Here is a 20,566-nt window from a genome sequence, read left to right on the forward strand (position 1 = left end):
ACCTTCTAGTGGGTTAGCCTCGCTTTAGCTTGACGAAGCTACATTGACAGACGAGGCTTTTTTATTGGACAAGGGGATGCATACGTCATCATTACGCGACACTCAAAAGCGGGTTTGTTTGTGTTTTCCTACTCTCGGCCGAACACAGACAACAGCAGTTGAATAGGCGCGTCGGGTGTGTTTACAGTCGTTTTCCCGTGTTGGTAAGTCATTTTAAAGCGAGTAGCCTTAACTAACTATTCTGTGTAGCCTAACATTGCTGTTATGTTCTTCTCAGGTGTTCAACATGAGCGGGGGGTTGGCACCGAGCAAGAGCACAGTTTATGTGTCCAACCTGCCATTCTCTCTCACTAATAACGACCTCCACAAGGTAATTTGCCATTTCGTGTATTGCTATTCGCGTTAAAATATGTAAGGCATGTGTTAAGGTAGCCCTGTATTTGAAAACACAGTCAAGTCTGAAATTATTCACAGTTACCAGAGATGGGTAGAGTAGCCAGAAATTGTACTCAAGTAAGAGTACTGTTACTTTAGAGATTTATTACTCAAGTAAAAGTAAGGAGTAGTCACCCAAATATTTACTTGAGTAAAAGTAAAAAGTATGTTGTGAAAAAACTACTCAAGTACTGAGTAACTGATGAGTAACATACACACACACATATAGATTCCTTTCTTTCATGAAGACTAGAATATAAGTTGGTGTATTACCTGATTGTGATGACTTGCATTGATTGTATTCAGACATTAACACATCAGACATTTTCAAATGGAGGAGAAAAACAAGTTCCTCCTTTCTAATACCACATGAAAGTGGTTGGTTTTTAGCATCTTATTTGTCCAGCTTCCATATTCGTTTTTATACACTTTACAAGAAATACATTGGCGGCAAACTCCGTAGCTTGCTAGCTTGTTTGCGCTGGCTTTCGGAGACTCTTATTTTGAAAGCGCAAGCGCGATGGAGCGGCACTTTTATTGTGAAGACAGGAACTGTGCAGTCAGTCTTTAGGCTTTTGACGGGATGTACGGTTGAAATAAAAAATTGTCTTTTTTCCTTCACAGTTTTGATTGATTGATTGGAACTTTTATCAGTAGATTGCACAGTACAGTACATATTCCGAACAATTGACCACTAAATGGTAACACCCCAATAAGTTTTTCAACTTGTTTAAGTCAGGTCATGTGACCCCTGGCTCTGTTTGATTGGTCCAACGTCACCAGTGACTGCATCTGATTGGTGGAACGGAGTGAACGTCACCTGTGACTGCATTTGGTGAAACGCAGGCACTATGAAGGTCTGTCTGACAGACCAAAATAAACAAAGCGTGCATTAACAGATCGATAAAAATTAGTAGCGAGCTGAATGTAGATAAAAGTAGCGGAGTAAAAGTAGCATTTCTTCTCTATAAATATACTCAAGTAAAAGTAAGAGTATGTTGCATTAAAACTACTCTTAGAAGTACAATTTATCCCAAAAGTTACTCAAGTAGATGTAACGGAGTAAATGTAGCGCGTTACTACCCACCTCTGACAGTTACCCTTGGGAACTTTGGCTTAAACCTGCAAGTTTGTTTTCCCTTAATCATCCATCCATCCATTTTCTACCGCTTATTCCCTTTGGGGTCGCGGGGGCGCTGGAGCCTATCTCAATCAATCATCAATCAATCAATGTTTATTTATATAGCCCTAAATCACAAGTGTCTCAAAGGGCTGCACAAGCCACAACGACATCCTCGGTACAAAGCCCACATAAGGGCAAGGAAAAATTCACCCCAGTGGGACGCCGATGTGAATCCATCCATCCATCCATCTTCTTCCGCTTATCCGAGGTCGGGTCGCGGGGGCAGCAGCTTAAGCAGGGAAGCCCAGACTTCCCTCTCCCCAGCCACTTCGTCCAGCTCCTCCCGGGGGATCCCGAGGCGTTCCCAGGCCAGCCGGGAGAGATAGTCTTCCCAGCGTGTCCTGGGTCTTCCCCGTGGCCTCCTACCGGTCGGACGTGCCCGAAACACCTTCCTAGGGAGGCGTTCGGGTGGCATCCTGACCAGATGCCCGAACCACCTCATCTGGCTCCTCTCCATGTGGAGGAGCAGCGGCTTTACTTTGAGCTCCCCCCGAATGACAGAGCTTCTCACCCTATCTCTAAGGGAGAGCCCCGCCACTCGGCGGAGGAAACTCATTTCGGCCGCTTGTACCCGTGATCTTGTCCTTTCGGTCATGACCCAAAGCTCATGACCATAGGTGAGGATGGGAACGTAGATCGACCGGTAAATCGAGAGCTTTGCCTTCCGGCTCAGCTCCTTCTTCACCACAACGGATCGATACAGCGTCCGCATTACTGAAGACGCCGCACCGATCCGCCTGTCGATCTCACGATCCACTCTTCCCCCACTCGTGAACAAGACTCCGAGGTACTTGAACTCCTCCACTTGGGGCAAGATCTCCTCCCCAACCCGGAGATGGCACTCCACCCTTTTCCGGGCGAGAACCATGGACTCGGACTTGGAGGTGCTGATTCCCATCCCAGTCGCTTCACACTCGGCTGCGAACCGATCCAGTGAGAGCTGAAGATCTTGGCCGGAGGAAGCCATCAGGACCACATCATCTGCAAATAGCAGTGACCTAATCCTGCAGCCACCAAACCAGATCCCCTCAACGCCCTGACTGCGCCTAGAAATTCTGTCCATAAAGGTTATGAACAGAATCGGTGACAAAGGGCAGCCTTGGCGGAGTCCAACCCTCACTGGAAACGTGTCCGACTTACTGCCGGCAATGCGGACCAAGCTCTGACACTGATTATACAGGGAGCGGACTGCCACAATAAGACAGTCCGTTACCCCATACTCTCTGAGCACTCCCCACAGGACTTCCCGAGGGACACGGTCGAATGCCTTCTCCAAGTCCACAAAGCACATGTAGACTGGTTGGGCAAACTCCCATGCACCCTCAAGGACCCTGCCGAGAGTATAGAGCTGGTCCACAGTTCCACGACCAGGACGAAAACCACACTATTCCTCCTGAATCCGAGGTTCGACTATCCGGCGCAGCCTCCTCTCTAGTACACCTGAATAGACCTTACCGGGAAGGCTGATGGATGGATGGATGGATGACTATGAGAAACCTTGGAGAGGACCGCATATGTGGGTAACCCCCCCCCCCCCCTCTAGGGGAGACCGAATGCAATGAATGTCGAGTGGGTCTGACATAATATTGTGAGAGTCTAGTCCATAGTGGATCCAACATAACAGTAAGAGTCCAGTCCATAGTGGATCTAACATAATAGTAAGAGTCCAGTCCATAGTGGGGCCAGCAGGACACCATCCCGAGCGGAGACGGGTCAGCAGCGCAGAGATGTTCCCAGCCGATGCACAGGCGAGCGGTCCACCCCGGGTCCCGACTCTGGACAGCCAGCACTTCATCCATGGCCACCGGACCTGTGCCCCCCCCCCCCCCCCCCTCCACAAGGAATAGGGGAGCAGAGGAGAAAAGAAAAGAAACGGCAGATCAACTGGTCCAAAGGGGGGTCTATTTAAAGGCTGGAGTATACAAATGAATTTTAAGATGGGACTTAAATGCTTCTACTGAGGTAGCATCTCTAATTGTTACCGGGAGGGCATTCCATAGTACTGGAGCCCCAATAGAAAACGCTCTATAGCCCGCAGACTTTTTTTGGGCTCTGGGAATCACTAATAAGCCGGAGTTCTTTGAAGGCAGATTTCTTGCCGGGACATATGGTACAATGCAATCGACAAGATAGGACGGAGCTAGACCGTGTAGTATTTTATACGTAAGTAGTAAAACCTTAAAGTCACATCTTAAGTGCACAGGAAGCCAGTGCAGGTGAGCCAGTATAGGCGTAATATGATCAAACTTTCTTGTTCTTGTCAAAAGTCTAGCAGCCGCATTTTGTACCAACTGTAATCTTTTAATGCTAGACATAGGGAGACCCCAAAATAATACATTACAGTAGTCGAGACGAGACGTAACGAACGCATGAATAATGATCTCAGCGTCGCTAGTGGATAAAATAGAACAAATTTTAGCGATATTACGGAGATGAAAGAAGGCCGTTTTAGTAACACTCTTAATGTGTGACTCAAAGGAGAGAGTTGGGTGGAAGATAATACCCAGATTCTTTACTGATTCGCCTTGTGTAATTGTTTGGTTGTCAAATGTTAAGGTGGTATTATTAAATAAATGTCGGTGTTTAGCAGGACCGATAATCAGCATTTCCGTTTTCTTGGCGTTGAGTTGCAAGAAGTTAGCGGACATCCATTGTTTAATTTCATTAAGACACGCCTCCAGCTGACTACAATCCGGCATGTTGGTCAGCTTTAGGGGCATGTAGAGTTGGGTGTCATCAGCATAACAATGAAAGCTAACACCGTATTTGCGTATGATGTCGCCTAGCGGCAGCATGTAAATACTACAAAGTGCAGGGCCAAGAACCGAACCCTGAGGAACTCCGCACGTTACCTTAACATAGTCCGAGGTCACATTATTATGGGAGACGCATTGCATCCTGTCAGTAAGATAAGAGTTAAACCACGACAAAGCTAAGTCTGACATACCAATACGTGTTTTGATACGCTCTAATAAAATATCATGATCGACGGTATCGAAAGCAGCGCTAAGATCAAGAAGCAGCAACATAGATGACGCATCAGAATCCATCGTTAGCAGTAGATCATTAGTCATTTTTGCGAGGGCTGTCTCCGTAGAGTGATTTGCCCTGAAACCGGATTGAAAAGGTTCACAGAGATTGTTAGACACTAAGTGTTCATTTAGCTGCTGTGCGACAATTTTTTCGAGGATTTTCTAAATAAAGGGAAGGTGGGACACCGGTCGGTAGTTTACCATGAGGTCAGGATCAAGGTTAGGTCTTTTGAGCAGAGGATGAATAACCGCTTTCTTGAATGCTAGGGGAACAGTGCCAGAGGAAAGTGATAAGTTTATAATATTTAGCACTGATGGACCTAATAATACAAAAAGCTCCTTGATAAGTTTCCCAGGAAGTGGGTCAAGTAAACATGTTGTTTGTTTTATCCCACTTACACGCTGTAATAGTTCCTCTAATGTTATTTCATCAAAAAGAGAGAGACTATTTTGTATTGCAGTATCCGTCGTAGATACAGTTGTATCTGTGTTCATAGAACCCAGTTGTAGCTGGGATGCGTTGTCTTTAATCTCCTTTCTAATGAGTTAAATTTTCTTATTAAAGAAATTCATAAAGTCATCTGCCGAGTGGGTGGAGCTATTGGGAGGAGTCCCTTGTTGGGTTAGCGATGCTACTGTACTAAACAAAAATTTAGGGTCGTTTTTATTGAGGCGGATGAGATTGAGTATTATTTAGCTTTAGCTAAGGTAAGCATACGTTTATACGATATTAAACTATCACTCCATGCTTGATGGAAAACCTCAAGCTTGGTCGCGCGCCATTTGCGTTCCAACTTTCTACATGATAATTTATGAGCTCTGGTTTCTTCTGTAAACCATGGGGTGCGCCTTTTAGGGGCCCTTTTTTGTTTTAGCGGTGCTGTACTATCAATGGTTTTGCGCAGGGCATTGTCAAAGTTGTTAGTGAGGTTATCAATAGAGCCGACATAATTTGGGAATGGTGCCATTACCGAAGGCAGTAGGTCAGCAAGAGTCATCGTTGTGGCAGCATTAATGTTGCGGCTGCTATAGCAGTTATTATTATTATTAGTTTGTTGACAATGAGTCAGAACTTCGAATTTTATAAGGTAATGATCGGACATTACTTTAGTATACGGGAGTACCATAACTTTGGAGGTGGTGACACCCCTGACCAGCACTAGATCTATCGTATTGCCGTTGCGATGCGTAGGTTCATTTATTATTTGTGTAAGACCTTAATGCTGAAACGTTAGTTGTCAGAATTTCAGCATTAATAATAACAATGGACTCATACTATAATGAAAGTAAGTCATTGATTTCCAGAATATGTGTAATTTATTAATGCTGAAATTCTGACAACTGACGTTTCAGCATTAAGGATAGTTTACGCCATTTACGCAAGCGTTTTTCTTTTCCTCCTCTTTGGGCTTGCCGTTTAACCATCAAACAAACGCCATGGGAACATCGCCCCCTGGAGTTACAAATTCCGATGGGTAACAGATTTCGGCACAACACCAGCACCCATAGACATCTTATAAGTCAGGGGTGTCAAACTCAAATACAGAGTGGGCCAAAATGTAAAACTGAACAAAGCCGCGGGCCAAGGTTGAACAATTTAACCTTTTAATAGGGACCCAAACAAGTTTTGCATTAAATATTGATCAAGCAAGACTTATATAACTTTATAGTGACATGCAAAATCCAGTTTCAAATAATAATAATAATAATTGAAAAATATCAACGGCATATCAAATACAATTTAAATAAAAATTGAATGCCTCTTTTCTATTTGCAGCCTTCTGAGGTAAATATCAACATTAACTTTTTCCATAAAATAATGAATAAACCAACCATTCAGGACTTTAAACTGCTCAGTTTGCAACACACTGATCTAATCTGATGTGCCCAAGCCAGATACCTGCCATCTTTTCTTGGATGCTATATTCATTAATGTCGGGGCTCAGGCTTTGAGCTGAGGCAACCTTCATTATCGAACGAAGGTGTTCATAAGTCATTATATCTCGTACACCCGGACCACAGTCTCGGGGGCATGCCTTAAAAAACGTCCTCTACGAGCTGTCGTCACGTCCGCTTTTCATTCATTCTAACATCATTCAGACCCAGTCACAAGATATGTGCGGCTTCGGTACGCACACACGCATACTTTATCAACAGCAATACAGGTTACACTGAGGGTGCCAGTATAAAAAACTTTGACACTGTTAGAAATATACGCCACACTGTGAATCCACACCAAACAAGAATGACAAACACATTTCGGGAGAACATCCGCACCGTAACACAACATAAACACAACAGAACAAATACCAAGAATCCTTTGCAGCACTAACTCTTCTGGGACGCTACAAAATACACCCCCGCTACCACCAAACCTCCCCCCCACACGCACACACCTTGTAGCGTCCCGGAAGAGTTAGTGCTGCAACGGGTTCTGGGTATTTCTTCTGTTGTGTTTATGTTGTGTTACGATGAGGATGTTCTCCCGAAATGTGTTTGTCATTCTTGTTTGGTGTGGATTCACAGTGTGGCGTATATTTCTAACAGTGTTAAAGTTTTTTATTCGGCTACCCTCAGTGTAACCTGTATTGCTGTTGATCAAGTATGCGTGGCATTCAATTGTGTGTGCGTGTAGAAGCCGCACATGTTATGTGACTGGGCCAGCACTCGTTGGACTGGCTGAAAAGCAGACCTGACGATTTTCGGGAGGGCCGCTGAAGTTTGGAAGACTCCCGGGAGGTTTGGCAAGTATTAGAATTAGCGGTGAATGCGGTTTTACCGCGGCACCGCCGCAATATATTATCGGCGGGCCAGCTTTAGTGTTAATTTGATATCGCCTCAAGGGCCAAGTGAAATTACACGGCGGGCCAAATTTGGCCTGCGGGCCAGAGTTTGACACCCATGTTATAAGTAGACGCAGCATCGAGCGCTACTGCCTACTGGCGCTGACGAGACGCGGGGCCGCCATCTTGGAGTGGTGATCCGCTCCACTCAGTGCAATTCATTTGGCAGGAGCAATGAACTGTCAGCGCATTTAATTCATTGAATATCACTGATTTTCACGCAGTTTTTTTGTCATACGTGTAGCTATGATAAAGGACACATGTTTTGGCGTGTTTTATTGTTTATAGTTTGCTTAACAGTAATAGAATATTCTTATATGCTTTAAGTGACCAAGACGTCCGAGATCAAAACCGGGAATATAATCCCAGAGAAGGGGGAAAAAACGGTCAGCTATTGTTAAGTTGAAGAAACAATATGATTAGGTTATATATACATGCGTATATCCTACATAAACAATAGATACAGATATCTATATATCGTACAGACTGTATCGCTGAGTTTATTCTGTCTTGACACTTTGTATTGATATTTTGTATTATATTCTTCCCTTAAATGATAATGTTTACAGTGATTGTTTTAGATGTATTTTTTATGCATGTCGCTTTGGATAAAAGCGTCTGCCAAATACTTACACATAAACATATATAAACACCTGAAAGTCTTTATATCAGCTATATGACATTTTTAAATGTAATTAGTTTAATTGACAAGCAATTCTGTTATGGTCATACTCTTGTTTGCTGGCGGCTACAATTTCAGTACTATTGAAGATCTTTGCTCCTTCTCAACTCTGTGGTAATATTATTTTCATAAAATACAACCAATAGTACGTTTATGTTAAATCTTACTTGTGAAAAGTAATCCCCCTATTCCTGTTTTCAACAGTCCGCTCATTTGAGCAGGAAAACGGCATCTTTGTTTTCTACCTGTCAACTGTCAGTTTAGGCTGCTCGCCGGCTCCTCATCACCACTTCAAGATGGCGGCCGAATTTCTCGCGTCACTGCAGCCAATGTTGCGTCTACTTATAAGATGTCTATGCCAGCACCATTCACTGTAACAGTGAATGGGCCTGCAATGCAAGCAGCCCATATTATTATTGCTCATACTTCAAACTTTATTCTTCATCTTATCATAGTTCCAACACTACGAGACGAACCGGCCTACGCACCCCCACATATAATATACCGTTGGAAAGGTCTCGTTCGCGGCCATGGCGAACATTTTAATTGGGAACATTTCGTGTTACCATGGCCACGCTATTCACGAACAAACTAAAACACCTTTTGTTAATACGAGACAAACCGGCCAACGAACCCCCACATATGTTATATCGTCGGAAAGGTTCTCGTTCGTGCCGATAGGCGTATTTTAAATTGGGAACATTTCAAGTTACCATGGCAATGCTATTCACGAATAAACAAAAACATGGGCCAATTGAATGGGAACGCACCTTTTCATAATGGCAAATATTTCCAGCACACCTGCGAGATGACCTCCTCTTGTAGCTCAGCCTATCTTTCACGTAGCTCGGTGCTTAACATCTTATTTTGTTCACACACTTATCTACTTTAACCCTGGCTAAAACGTTTGACGTTTTGGCTGGATGGCCATCGGAGTAAGTACGGCGGTTTCCGGCTAGAGGTCCAGGACACAGATAGCAGGCCCATCAAAATTTCCGCGGGTATTTTCTAGTTCAACTTCTTCTTCTTATCCAGATTTTGGCGCTTTCTACCTTCCACATTTTTCACCCGATTCAAATCGTTCCAACTTCAAACTGTTCAGCCTATTGAAGAACCCTTGACAAATTCCAAAAATTCCCAGATTTCTCAGAATTCCAGGTTTTCCAGGACATTTTTCCCATTCAAAATGAATTGGCCATTTTTCAAACTTCCACCATTTCCACATTTTTCAACCTAATCAAACCGTTCCACCTTCAACACATTCCATCATTCCAAGTTCCAAAACATTCCAGGATTTTCCAGCATTCCTGGTTTTCCAAAGCCCTATTTCCACCCTTTTTTCTGGCGACTACTCCTTCCACATCATCTGGTTTTAGTACATCAGATGAGGAAAATGATCAAACTACATAAATAACATACTGTAATTTGATTTTGATATAACTTTTTTAATCTCGATAGATTGAACATTAACACCAAAGAGTCGACTGATGAACATCATCACATAATTCATTCAGAAAATATAAATGAAGTATATATACTAATAACCGCAACAGGTAATTGTAAAAAAAAACACAAAAACATTAGGATTTGTACAATTTCAGAATGTGCTTGTTCTATTTTTAAACAAAAAAACAATATGAAGTTGTCTTTATTTTTAAGTTATCGTGCCGTGATTTTACCAGTCCGGCCCACTTGGAGGTAGATTTTTCTCCAAGTGGCCCCCCATCTAAAATGAGTTTGACACCCCTGACATTGTAGATTGTCATTGAAGGCATCAAAACTATGAATGAACACATGTGGAGTTATGTACTTAACAAAAAAAAGGTGAAATAACTGAAAACATGTTATATATTCTAGTTTCTTCAAAATAGCCACCCTTTGCTCTGATTACTGCTTTGCACAGTCTTGGCATTCTCTCGATGAGCTTCAAGCACACCTGTGAAGAGAAAACCATTTCAGGTGACTACCTCTTGAAGTTCATCGAGAGAATGCCAAGAGTGTGCAAATTGGTAATCAGAGCAAAGGGTGGCTATTTTGAAGAAACTAGAATATAAAACATGTTTTCAGTTATTTCACCTTTTATTGTTAAGTACATAACTCCACATGTGTTCATTCATAGTTTTGATGCCTTCAGTGACAATCTACAATGTAAATAGTCATGAAAATAAAGAAAACGCATTGAATGAAAATGTGTGGCCAAACTTTTGGCCAGTACTGTATGACCAGATGACTGAAAATATACACAGTACACACACACATTTTTATACTATTTAGGCAGAATTTAATTTGATGCACAGGTTTTGGGTTAATTAAAAAACATAGGGGGAACAAATTGTTCAGCAATTAATTTTTGTCCAAAAAAACAAAATGAATACCTTGTCCAAATCACCCAAGACGTGTCCCATTTGTTTGTGCTGCAAAATGTATTGTCTAACATTATAGTTTTTATGATTCATAGCCGTCAGTCGGCTAAAGAGCTGCATGCAGCTCTTTAGCACTGCCCTAGTGGCTTCTTGTAGCTTTTTCAAAAATGGAAAAAGATAGAAAGGAATATATATTTGTTGTTTAAATGATGTTTCTGTAGGAGGACAAACATAACACGAACCTTCCTAATTGTTAGAAAGCCCACTGTTTAATATGTTTTTGTTTATGCTTTACTGATGACAGTATTTGGCCAACTTTGTTTTGTCCTACTAATTTTGGCGGTCCTTGAACTCACCGTAGTTGATTTATGTGTACAACTTTCTCTGATGCTGCCACAGAAATACGTTTTTTATGCCACTCCTTCTTTGTCTCATGTTGTCCACCAAACGTTTTATGCTGTGCGCGAATGCACAAAGGTGAGCTTTGTTGCTGTTATTGACTTGCGTGGAGTGCTAATAATTCATGCTAGCATGCTATTTAGGCTAGCTGTGTGTACATATTGCATCATTATGCCTCGTTTCTAGGTATATTTGAGTTCATTTAATTTCCTTTACTTATGTCCTCTGTGTGTTTAATTTATATTTGCATGTCTTATGAAACATGATCTATATGTAATATTGGCTGCATTTCTGACTGTGTGCCATGTTGTTCCAGACCACAGCAAACGTTACCCAGCTTGCAAAGATTGTAATAAATCCATTAGAAGAAGACAGCCTGTCCTTTCCTTTAACTTGGGCACACACATCTATACCTTTGGCAGTTTTAAGCCAGAAATTTCCAGGAGTTATCTTACCCTCTGGAGACACTTACTTAATGTGTCGCCTTCATTTTAACACTTACATTAGGCTTTTAAAGGGGAACATTATCAGCAGACCTATGTAAGCGTCAATATATACCTTGATGTTGCAGAAAAAAGACCATATATTTTTTTAACCGATTTCCGAACTCTAAATGGGTGAATTTGGGCGAATTAAACGCCTTTCTATTATTCGCTCTCGGAGCGATGACGTCACATCGGGAAGCAATCCGCCATTTTCTCAAACACCGAGTCAAATCAGCTCTGTTATTTTCCGTTTTTTCGACTGTTTTCCGTACCTTGGAGACATCATGCCTCGTCGGTGTGTTGTCGGAGGGTGTAACAACACCAACAGGGACGGATTCAAGTTGCACCAGTGGCCCAAAGATGCCAAAGTGGCAAGAAATTGGACGTTTGTTCCGCACACTTTACCCACAAAAGCTATGCTACGACAGAGATGGCAAGAATGTGTGGATATCCTGCGACACTCAAAGCAGATGCATTTCCAACCATAAAGTCAAAGAAATCTGCCGCCAGACCCCCATTGAATCTGCCGGAGTGTGTGAGCAATTCAGGGACAAAGGACCTCGGTAGCACGGCAAGCAATGGCGGCAGTTTGTTCCCGCAGACGAGCGAGCTAAACCCCCTGGATGTCTTGGCTCACACCGTCCCTTATGCCACCGAAGATGATCAAGAGAAGAATATCGACCCTAGCTTCCCTGGCCTGCTGACATCAACTCCAAAACTGGACAGATCAGCTTTCAGGAAAAGAGCGCGGATGAGGGTATGTCTACAGAATACAGGTAAAAGCCAGTAAATTAGAATATTTTGAAAAACTTGATTTATTTCAGTAATTGCATTCAAAAGGTGTAACTTGTACATTCTATTTATTCATTGCACACAGACTGATGCATTCAAATGTTTATTTCATTTAATTTTGATGATTTGAAGTGGCAACAAATGAAAATCCAAAATTCCGTGTGTCACAAAATTAGAATATTGTGTAAGGCTAATACAAAAAAGGGATTTTTAGAAATGTTGGCCAACTGAAAAGTATGAAAATGAAAAATATGAGCATGTACAATACTCAATACTTGGTTGGAGCTCCTTTTGCCTCAATTACTGCGTTAATGCGGCGTGGCATGGAGTCCATGAGTTTCTGGCACTGCTCAGGTGTTATGAGAGCCCAGGTTGCTCTGATAGTGGCCTTCAACTCTTCTGCGTTTTTGGGTCTGGCATTCTACATCTTCCTTTTCACAATACCCCACAGATTTTCTATGGGGCTAAGGTCAGGGGAGTTGGCGGGCCAATTTAGAACAGAAATACCATGGTCCGTAGACCAGGCACGGGTAGATTTTGCGCTGTGTGCAGGCGCCAAGTCCTGTTGGAACTTGAAATCTCCATCTCCATAGAGCAGGTCAGCAGCAGGAAGCATGAAGTGCTCTAAAACTTGCTGGTAGACGGCTGCGTTGACCCTGGATCTCAGGAAACAGAGTGGACCGACACCAGCAGATGACATGGCACCCCAAACCATCACCCAACCATGCAAATTTTGCATTTCCTTTGGAAATCGAGGTCCCAGAGTCTGGAGGAAGACAGGAGAGGCACAGGATCCACGTTGCCTGAAGTCTAGTGTAAAGTTTCCACCATCAGTGATGGTTTGGGGTGCCATGTCATCTGCTGGTGTCGGTCCACTCTGTTTCCTGAGATCCAGGGTCGACGCAGCCGTCTACCAGCAAGTTTTAGAGCACTTCATGCTTCCTGCTGCTGACCTGCTCTATGGAGATGGAGATTTCAAGTTCCAACAGGACTTGGCGCCTGCACACAGCGCAAAATCTACCCGTGCCTGGTTTACGGACCATGGTATTTCTGTTCTAAATTGGCCCGCCAACTCCCCTGACCTTAGCCCCATAGAAAATCTGTGGGGTATTGTGAAAAGGAAGATGCAGAATGCCAGACCCAAAAACGCAGAAGAGTTGAAGGCCACTATCAGAGCAACCTGGGCTCTCATAACACCTGAGCAGTGCCAGAAACTCATCGACTCCATGCCACGCCGCATTAACGCAGTAATTGAGGCAAAAGGAGCTCCAACCAAGTATTGAGTATTGTACATGCTCATATTTTTCATTTTCATACTTTTCAGTTGGCCAACATTTCTAAAAATCCCTTTTTTGTATTAGCCTTAAGTAATATTCTAATTTTGTGACACACGGAATTTTGGATTTTCATTTGTTGCCACCTCAAATAATCAAAATTAAATGAAATAAACATTTGAATGCATCAGTCTGTGTGCAATGAATAAATATAATGTACAAGTTACACCTTTTGAATGCAATTACTGAAATAAATCAAGTTTTTCAAAATATTCTAATTTACTGGCTTTTACCTGTATATTAATTGATGAAAATTGGGCTGTCTGCACTCTCAAAGTGCATGTTGTTGACAAATGTATTTCATATGCTGTAAACCTAGTTCATAGTTGTTAGTTTCCTTTAATGCCAAACAAACACATACCAATCGTTGGTTAGAAGGCGATCGCCCAATTCGTCCTCGCTTTCTCCCGTGTCGCTGGCTGTCGTGTCGTTTTCGTGGGTTTCGCTTGCATACGGTTCAAACCGATATGGCTCAACAGCTTCAGTTTCTTCTTCAGTTTCGTTTTCGCTACCTGCCTCCACACTACAACCATCCGTTTCAATACATGCGTAATCTGTTGAATCGCTTAAGCCGCTGAAATCCGAGTCTGAATGAGCTAATGTCGCTATAGCTTGCTGTTCTATGCGCCATGTTTGTTTGTGTTGGCTTCACTATGTGACGTCACAGGAAAATGGACGGGTGTATATAACGATGGTTAAAATCAGGCACTTTGAAGCTTTTTTTAGGGATATTGCGTGATGGGTAAAATTTTGAAAAAAACTTCGAAAAATAAAATAAGCCACTGGGAACTGATTTTTAATGGTTTTAACCCTTCTGAAATTGTGATAATGTTACCTTTAACTTTTTGCGGCTCCAGACAGATTAGTTTTTTGTATTACTGGTCCAATATGGCTCTTTTAACATGTTGGGTTGCCGACCCCTGGCAGACTTGTGAAGCTATTGTCTTTCAAAATAATCTATTGATATTTTACAAACTATTTTTATTTTTCACTATTATACAAAACAAAGTGCATTACTTGACAGCTCAGTACGGAACCCATAGTTTTGTTTCTAAATCTGGGACCATTCAGTTTTTCAAGGGACGGTTGGCAACCTTAATTGGAAATGACACAGACGATAACAAGACAATCATTGTGGGGAAAGAAAAAATTCCTCAGCTTGTATTTAAAACATTTAAATAAAAACAAGTCAGACGTGTGAAATAATTTTGCGCTTGACTGTACATGAAAAATAAGAAAACATTGTTAGAGATGAGGTCTTTTCTTTTCAGCTCTTCACCAAATATGGAAAAGTGGTCAAGTGAGTATTTTTACACCCTTTTTACACAATGTCAAAACCAGAAAGATGTGGTCATATGATGATTTTCTCCAAGGGTTACAATTGTAAAAGACAAAGACACCCACAGAAGCAAAGGCGTGGCTTTCGTTCTATTCCTGGACAGAGAATCAGCTCATAACTGTTCAAGAGCGGTCAACAACAAGCAGGTGGGCTTATTGGCTTTATTTGATGATTATTCTATACAAATATGTGACTGACAGGTGTGCTGTGTTGCAGTTGTTTGGAAGAACTGTGAAAGCGAGCATTGCAATCGACAATGGACGGGCGGCTGACTTTATAAGGAGGCGCAACTACACAGACAAGAGCAGGTGTTACGAATGTGGGGTGAGTACAATTTTAATAACAAGTGTCTTTTTGAAATAATAATCTATTTAAACTAGTCATACTTTTAAAATGTGCTTAGTTCGATGTTTAACAGCTACCGTATTTTCCGGACCATATGGCGGACCGGATTATAAGGCGCATTAAAGGAGTCATATTATTAAAATGAACATAATCTATGCAACATTTTGACCAAAGAACCACCATTACATGTTATGTAGACCACTAGGAAGTGTTTTACCTTTTTTTTTTTTTATAATAATAATATGACTGCAATATGACTCAAGTAAACAACACCAACATTTATTTATCATATTGCAGTCTACAAGTATCTCTTATGTGTGACTTCCATCTACTGGACACACTTATCATTTCACCATGTACCAAATAAAATTGCTTCAAGGTTGGTAAGCACAACCAAAATGATTCCGTACATTAGGTCATAAGGTGCACTGTCGCGTTTTGAGAAAATATAAAAGGATTTTTAGTGCGCCTTATAGTCCGAAAAATACGGTATTCAGTGTGTTGTTTGTTGTTAATAGGATGGAGGACATATGAGCTATGCGTGTCCCAAAAATATGTTGGGAGAGAGGGAACCTCCAAAGAAGAAAGAAAAGAAAAAGAAGAAAAAAGGTCAACAACCACAACATGTGTAAGTAACCCACTGTTTTGAATATACCATATGGTGTGTTTTCCCTATAATGTTTTTATTTTGCTCTATAGTGAAGAAGAGGATGAAAGTGAAGACGAAGGAGAAGATCCAGCTCTTGACAGTCTTAGTCAAGCCATTGCTTTTGAGGTAAGTATGCATATTTAGATAGTAAATGTCACCTTGTTACAACACAGAATGGGCCTGATTTACTTATGGTTTGCGTGTCCTAAAACACGTACAAACCTGATAGCACACGCAAAGCTGATCTAAAGTTAAAGTTATTCTCTGCATTTGACCCATCCTAGTGGATTGCGTCTGTTAAATGAGCAGAACAAGGCTTACAATGCAATTGCGTCTCTGTCTTCATTAATATGCAAGATATATGCTGATGGTCGGAACGCCCACAATAACGTAAATATAATTATTTAGCATGCGGAGTGTGATTTACAAACACTCGTCACCGTTTTGCGAGCACTGTTTTCAAGGTTCAAGGTTCAAGGTTCAACTTTATTGTCCCCGCGGGGAAATTTGTCTTGGGCACAGTGCATCATTGCTTTCTTAACATACCCAAAAACAACAGAACAAAAACACAAGCACAGACACAACCACAACCATACAACTAACATTTAAACATCAGAACATGGAGCTTGATAGACATAGGTGGCACTTTGATGTAGGCATAAAATCTACAGTATGGAGATAAAGATAAAGTACCAATGTGCATTGCACTAGAGCTCATGGATAAAGTGCTATGTGCTAAAGTGCTTAGTTCTAAAGTGCTATGTGCTAAAGTGCTATGTGCTAAAAAAGTGCTAACCTATGTATTAAAATTCTATTGCACATTGTTGGTCAGCTTAATGGAGGCTGGGACAAATGATAATTTAAGGCGGTTAAATTTGCATAGTGGGACCCGGAGTCTTCTCCCTGATGGCAGGGTTCCATATTCAGGAAAGAGTGGATGTTGTGAGTTGGAAATAATTTTCTTAGCTTTTTTGCTAACTGCCTGCTCATAGATGCTCTGTATAAGCTCATATTCTTTCCTCCCTACGATTTTCATTGCCGTTTTATGCATGCCGGCCAGTTTGCTTTTTAGCTTAACGGTTAGGTTACGCTTTATTTATTAGCATGTCAGAAGGACGTGCAAACTGACAAAAACGCACACGACTGTGAGAAAAAGACGGATGACGACGGACAGATCAGTGTGTGTGTGTGAATGGGTGAATGTAGAAATAGTGTCAAAGCGCTTTGAGTTCCTTTAAAAAAGGTAGAAAAGCGCTATACAAGTACAACCCATTTACCATTTACAGAGAATCAGCCATCCTACGTGTGTGTGTCAACATATTTGGAATGACAGAACTAAAACATATTAGACATATCGTCTATTCAGCAATTTCCTTTTATAATTGTATAGCTGCTGGATGACTTATGTGCCTAACTCAGGGGTCACCAACGCGGTGCCCGCGGGCACCAGGTAGCCCGTAAGGACCAGATGAGTAGCCCGCTGGCCTGTTCTAAAAATAGCTCACATAGCAGCACTTACCAGTGAGCTGCCTCTATTTTTTAAATTGTATTTATTTACTAGCAAGCTGGTCTCGCTTTGCTCGACATTTTTAATTCTAAGAGAGACAAAACTCAAATAGAATTTGAAAATCCAAGAAAATATTTGAAAGACTTGGTCTTCACTAACTGACAAAGAAACAGATAACAGGTTTGGTGTCCAGTTCAAAGTGTGACATGATTTATTTCAACATTTGAGAGTTGACTTTTGTACTTGACATGAGTTATTATTTGTACAAACATGGTGCAAAGTCATTCATGATTTGTTAAAAAATGTTAGTGGCTAGCTAGTTAAAATGGGATATTGTGATTTCACAAGACTCATTTGAAAATGTTCAATTTGAAAAATGTGCACTTAGAGAAAATATAAAAATCAAGTGTTGCATATTGATATTTATCTGTTTCTATATATATTTATTGTGAGAAATCATTAAGATGATCAGTGTTTCCACAAAGATAAATATCATGAATTATTAATTATAACATAGAGTTCAAGGTAAATTGAGCAAATTGGCTATTTCTGGCAATTTATTTAAGTGTGTATCAAACTGGTAGCCCTTTGCATTAATCAGTACCCAAGAAGTAGCTCTTGGTTTCAAAAAGGTTGGTGACCCCTGGCCTAACTAAAATGATGCGATTGATGCATTTTGGTGTCTGCTGGCGTTTTTTTAAATTTATTTTAATGTCATTCGTCTTTTTTAGTTAAAAAATATATCACTGTAATATATCTCCAAAATAAAAAGACTTCATTGATCATGCATTTTCTTACGTGTAAGTCATTCCCGCCGCACGATTGCGCCGGTGATGCGATCCACAGCCTCACGCTCAGAAGTGTCAGTGTACATTAGGGATGTCCCGATCCGATATTTGGATCGGATCGGCCGCCGATATTTGCAAAAAAATGCGTATCGGCAAGACGTGGGAAAATGCCGATCCAGATCCAGTTAAAAAAAAACTCCGCTCCGTGTTTTCCAATGCACCGATTTAAATAATACATTCCACTTTTCTGCTGCTCCCTAATTTCCGTTCCGCATTTTCCAGCACACCTTCAACACATCCACAGGTCTGTGGATTCTCACGCAGTTGCTTTTAGCTGCTGGCATTACACGACAGGATCTTCTCACTCTTTCCTGTGTCTCCCTCTCACAGACAGCAAGCGCACCTTCTTACACACGTCACATACTATCACGTCATACGTCACATACTGTCACGTCATACGTCACATACGTATACATCCTCCCCGAGCAGAGAGGTAGCAGCATGGCTAACGTTAGCTGTGATACTAGCGCAGCCGTGTGACCGACGTTCTCTCTAAGGTGCGCGCTTGTGCAATTGCGCACTGCTCAAACGTCCTCTGCCCATAGCAATTATATGCCACGCACAAAATCAAATAAAAAAATAAGCGCATAACAATTTTCGACACACGGACACGACAGAGAAAACAGTTTTCGTCATCATTGTTCAAATATTGTGACGTCTGTCGAGACGCTTATCTCCATTCGGTGCCACACGTCCACACCATCAAAATGCCGAGGCAAACATTTCCACATCAACACTGTATGAAAAAAAATAGTGATTTTTTTTAGTTGTGATTTCTTTCTCTGCATGAAAGTTTAAAAGTAGCATATATTAATGCAGTATGAAGAAGAATGTTTTAATGTAGACATGCAAGCCTTCAAAGAAAATTTTGAAAATCAAGACATTTCCTGCAAATGGGTGCATTTCTACCCTATATTTTAACTTTAGATTTATTCTCATATCAAACTCTTTTAGCTGTCTTTTTGACACTTACATCCACACACTGGATTATAAATACTGTAAATAATTCAATGTGATTATCTTGTGTGATGACTGTATTATGATGATAGTATATATCTGATAGTATATATCTGTATCATGAATCAATTTTCAATCTTGGGCTTCAAGCACACCTGTGAAGTGAAAACCATTTCAGGTGACTTCCTCTTAAAGTTCATAGAGAGAATGCCAAGAGTGTGCAAAGCAGTCATCAGAGCAAAGGGTGGCTATTTTGAAGAAACTAGAATATAAAACATGTTTTCAGTTATTTCACCTTTTTTTGTTAAGTCCATAACTCCACATGTGTTCATTCAATGTTTTGATGCCTTCAGTGACAATCTACAATGTAAATAGTCATGAAAATAAAGAAAAGGCATTGAATGAGAAGGTGTGTCCAAACTTTTGGCCTGTAATGTATGTTTCTGTTGTCTAGATTGCGATCCAGAAAAGGTGTTAGCACGTAAAAAGCAGGCCGCGTCACAGTATGTGTTATATATTTTTTGTTTTCCTTCTGTAAACTTCCAGCAAGCACGAATTGAGGAAGAGGAACGGCAAAGAAAGCAGACTGCTGTGCCACAGGATGGCAACGATGGCGAGCCTAGTGACTGATGTGGACACAATTGGGACGTATCGAGAAGACCTTTAGACATAATTGTATTTGTTGTGTTAGTTTTTACAGCTTCTTTTATTATGGAATAATTTCGGAGTATCCAGTTGGACAGATGTCTGTCTGCTATTGTAAATAAAATAATTGTGTGTTCTACTTACTTATCTTGCAGCTTATTAACGCAACGCCTAAATTCCTGCCTTTTTAACTGGGGCTGCAACTGAAAGAGACTTTTTTATGTATTTTCTATATTTACAAAAAGCCGTGGATCAGTAAAATTGCAAGCACTGTTTTACAAGGTGAAATAATATAGAGCCATGCCCTCCCTGTACCCAGATCACACTTTGAGAAGCCTTGTTTTGCATGAATAAGCACATGGAAAATGTAAATAAATAAATGACCAGTTGCTTCATATGATGTTTTACTCCAAATTTTTTCCTCGCCACTTCTTTCTCTGTCACTGAAAATATTATAAAGGCAAATTTCTCCGCAATCCCTCTTGCTCCCTTGGTGCCACAGTGTTAGTATTTGTCTTAAAAGGCAGTGGTGCTTGATTTGAATCGCAGTTGAAGTTAAGTTAGGAAGACTTATCATGCTTTAATTATGTTAACATTGTTATTTTACACACAAAAAAAATAGTGAAATAGTTTTCATATGAAACTTGCATCAAATTAAATTCAAGTTGGATTTAAATAGTATAAAAAATAGGAATGCACAAATAAAATGATTCACATCCGAATCACAA

General features: G+C 41.0%; 2 protein-coding genes across 2 annotated transcripts in view; one reads left to right on the forward strand and one right to left on the reverse strand.

The window, feature by feature from the left end:
• Window positions 1–96, reverse strand: part of pphln1 (periphilin 1) — a 29,596-nt gene extending 29,500 nt beyond the window's left edge. The window contains exon 1 of the mRNA XM_061961456.2: window positions 3–96. The gene's annotated coding sequence lies outside the window, so the exon portion shown is untranslated. The remainder of the gene's footprint in view (window positions 1–2) is intronic.
• Window positions 45–20,235, forward strand: zcrb1 (zinc finger CCHC-type and RNA binding motif 1). The gene is made up of 8 exons (XM_061961460.1): window positions 45–203; window positions 278–370; window positions 14,820–14,848; window positions 14,922–15,033; window positions 15,104–15,211; window positions 15,751–15,860; window positions 15,932–16,007; window positions 19,740–20,235. Exons 2-8 carry the CDS (start codon window positions 287–289, stop codon window positions 19,821–19,823), a joined length of 603 nt encoding a protein of 200 aa, XP_061817444.1. The 5' UTR covers window positions 45–203; window positions 278–286; the 3' UTR covers window positions 19,824–20,235.
• The last annotated feature ends 331 nt before the right edge of the window (window positions 20,236–20,566 follow it).

Source organism: Nerophis lumbriciformis, linkage group LG05, assembly GCF_033978685.3.
Source record: "Nerophis lumbriciformis linkage group LG05, RoL_Nlum_v2.1, whole genome shotgun sequence".
NCBI lineage: Eukaryota > Metazoa > Chordata > Actinopteri > Syngnathiformes > Syngnathidae > Nerophis > Nerophis lumbriciformis.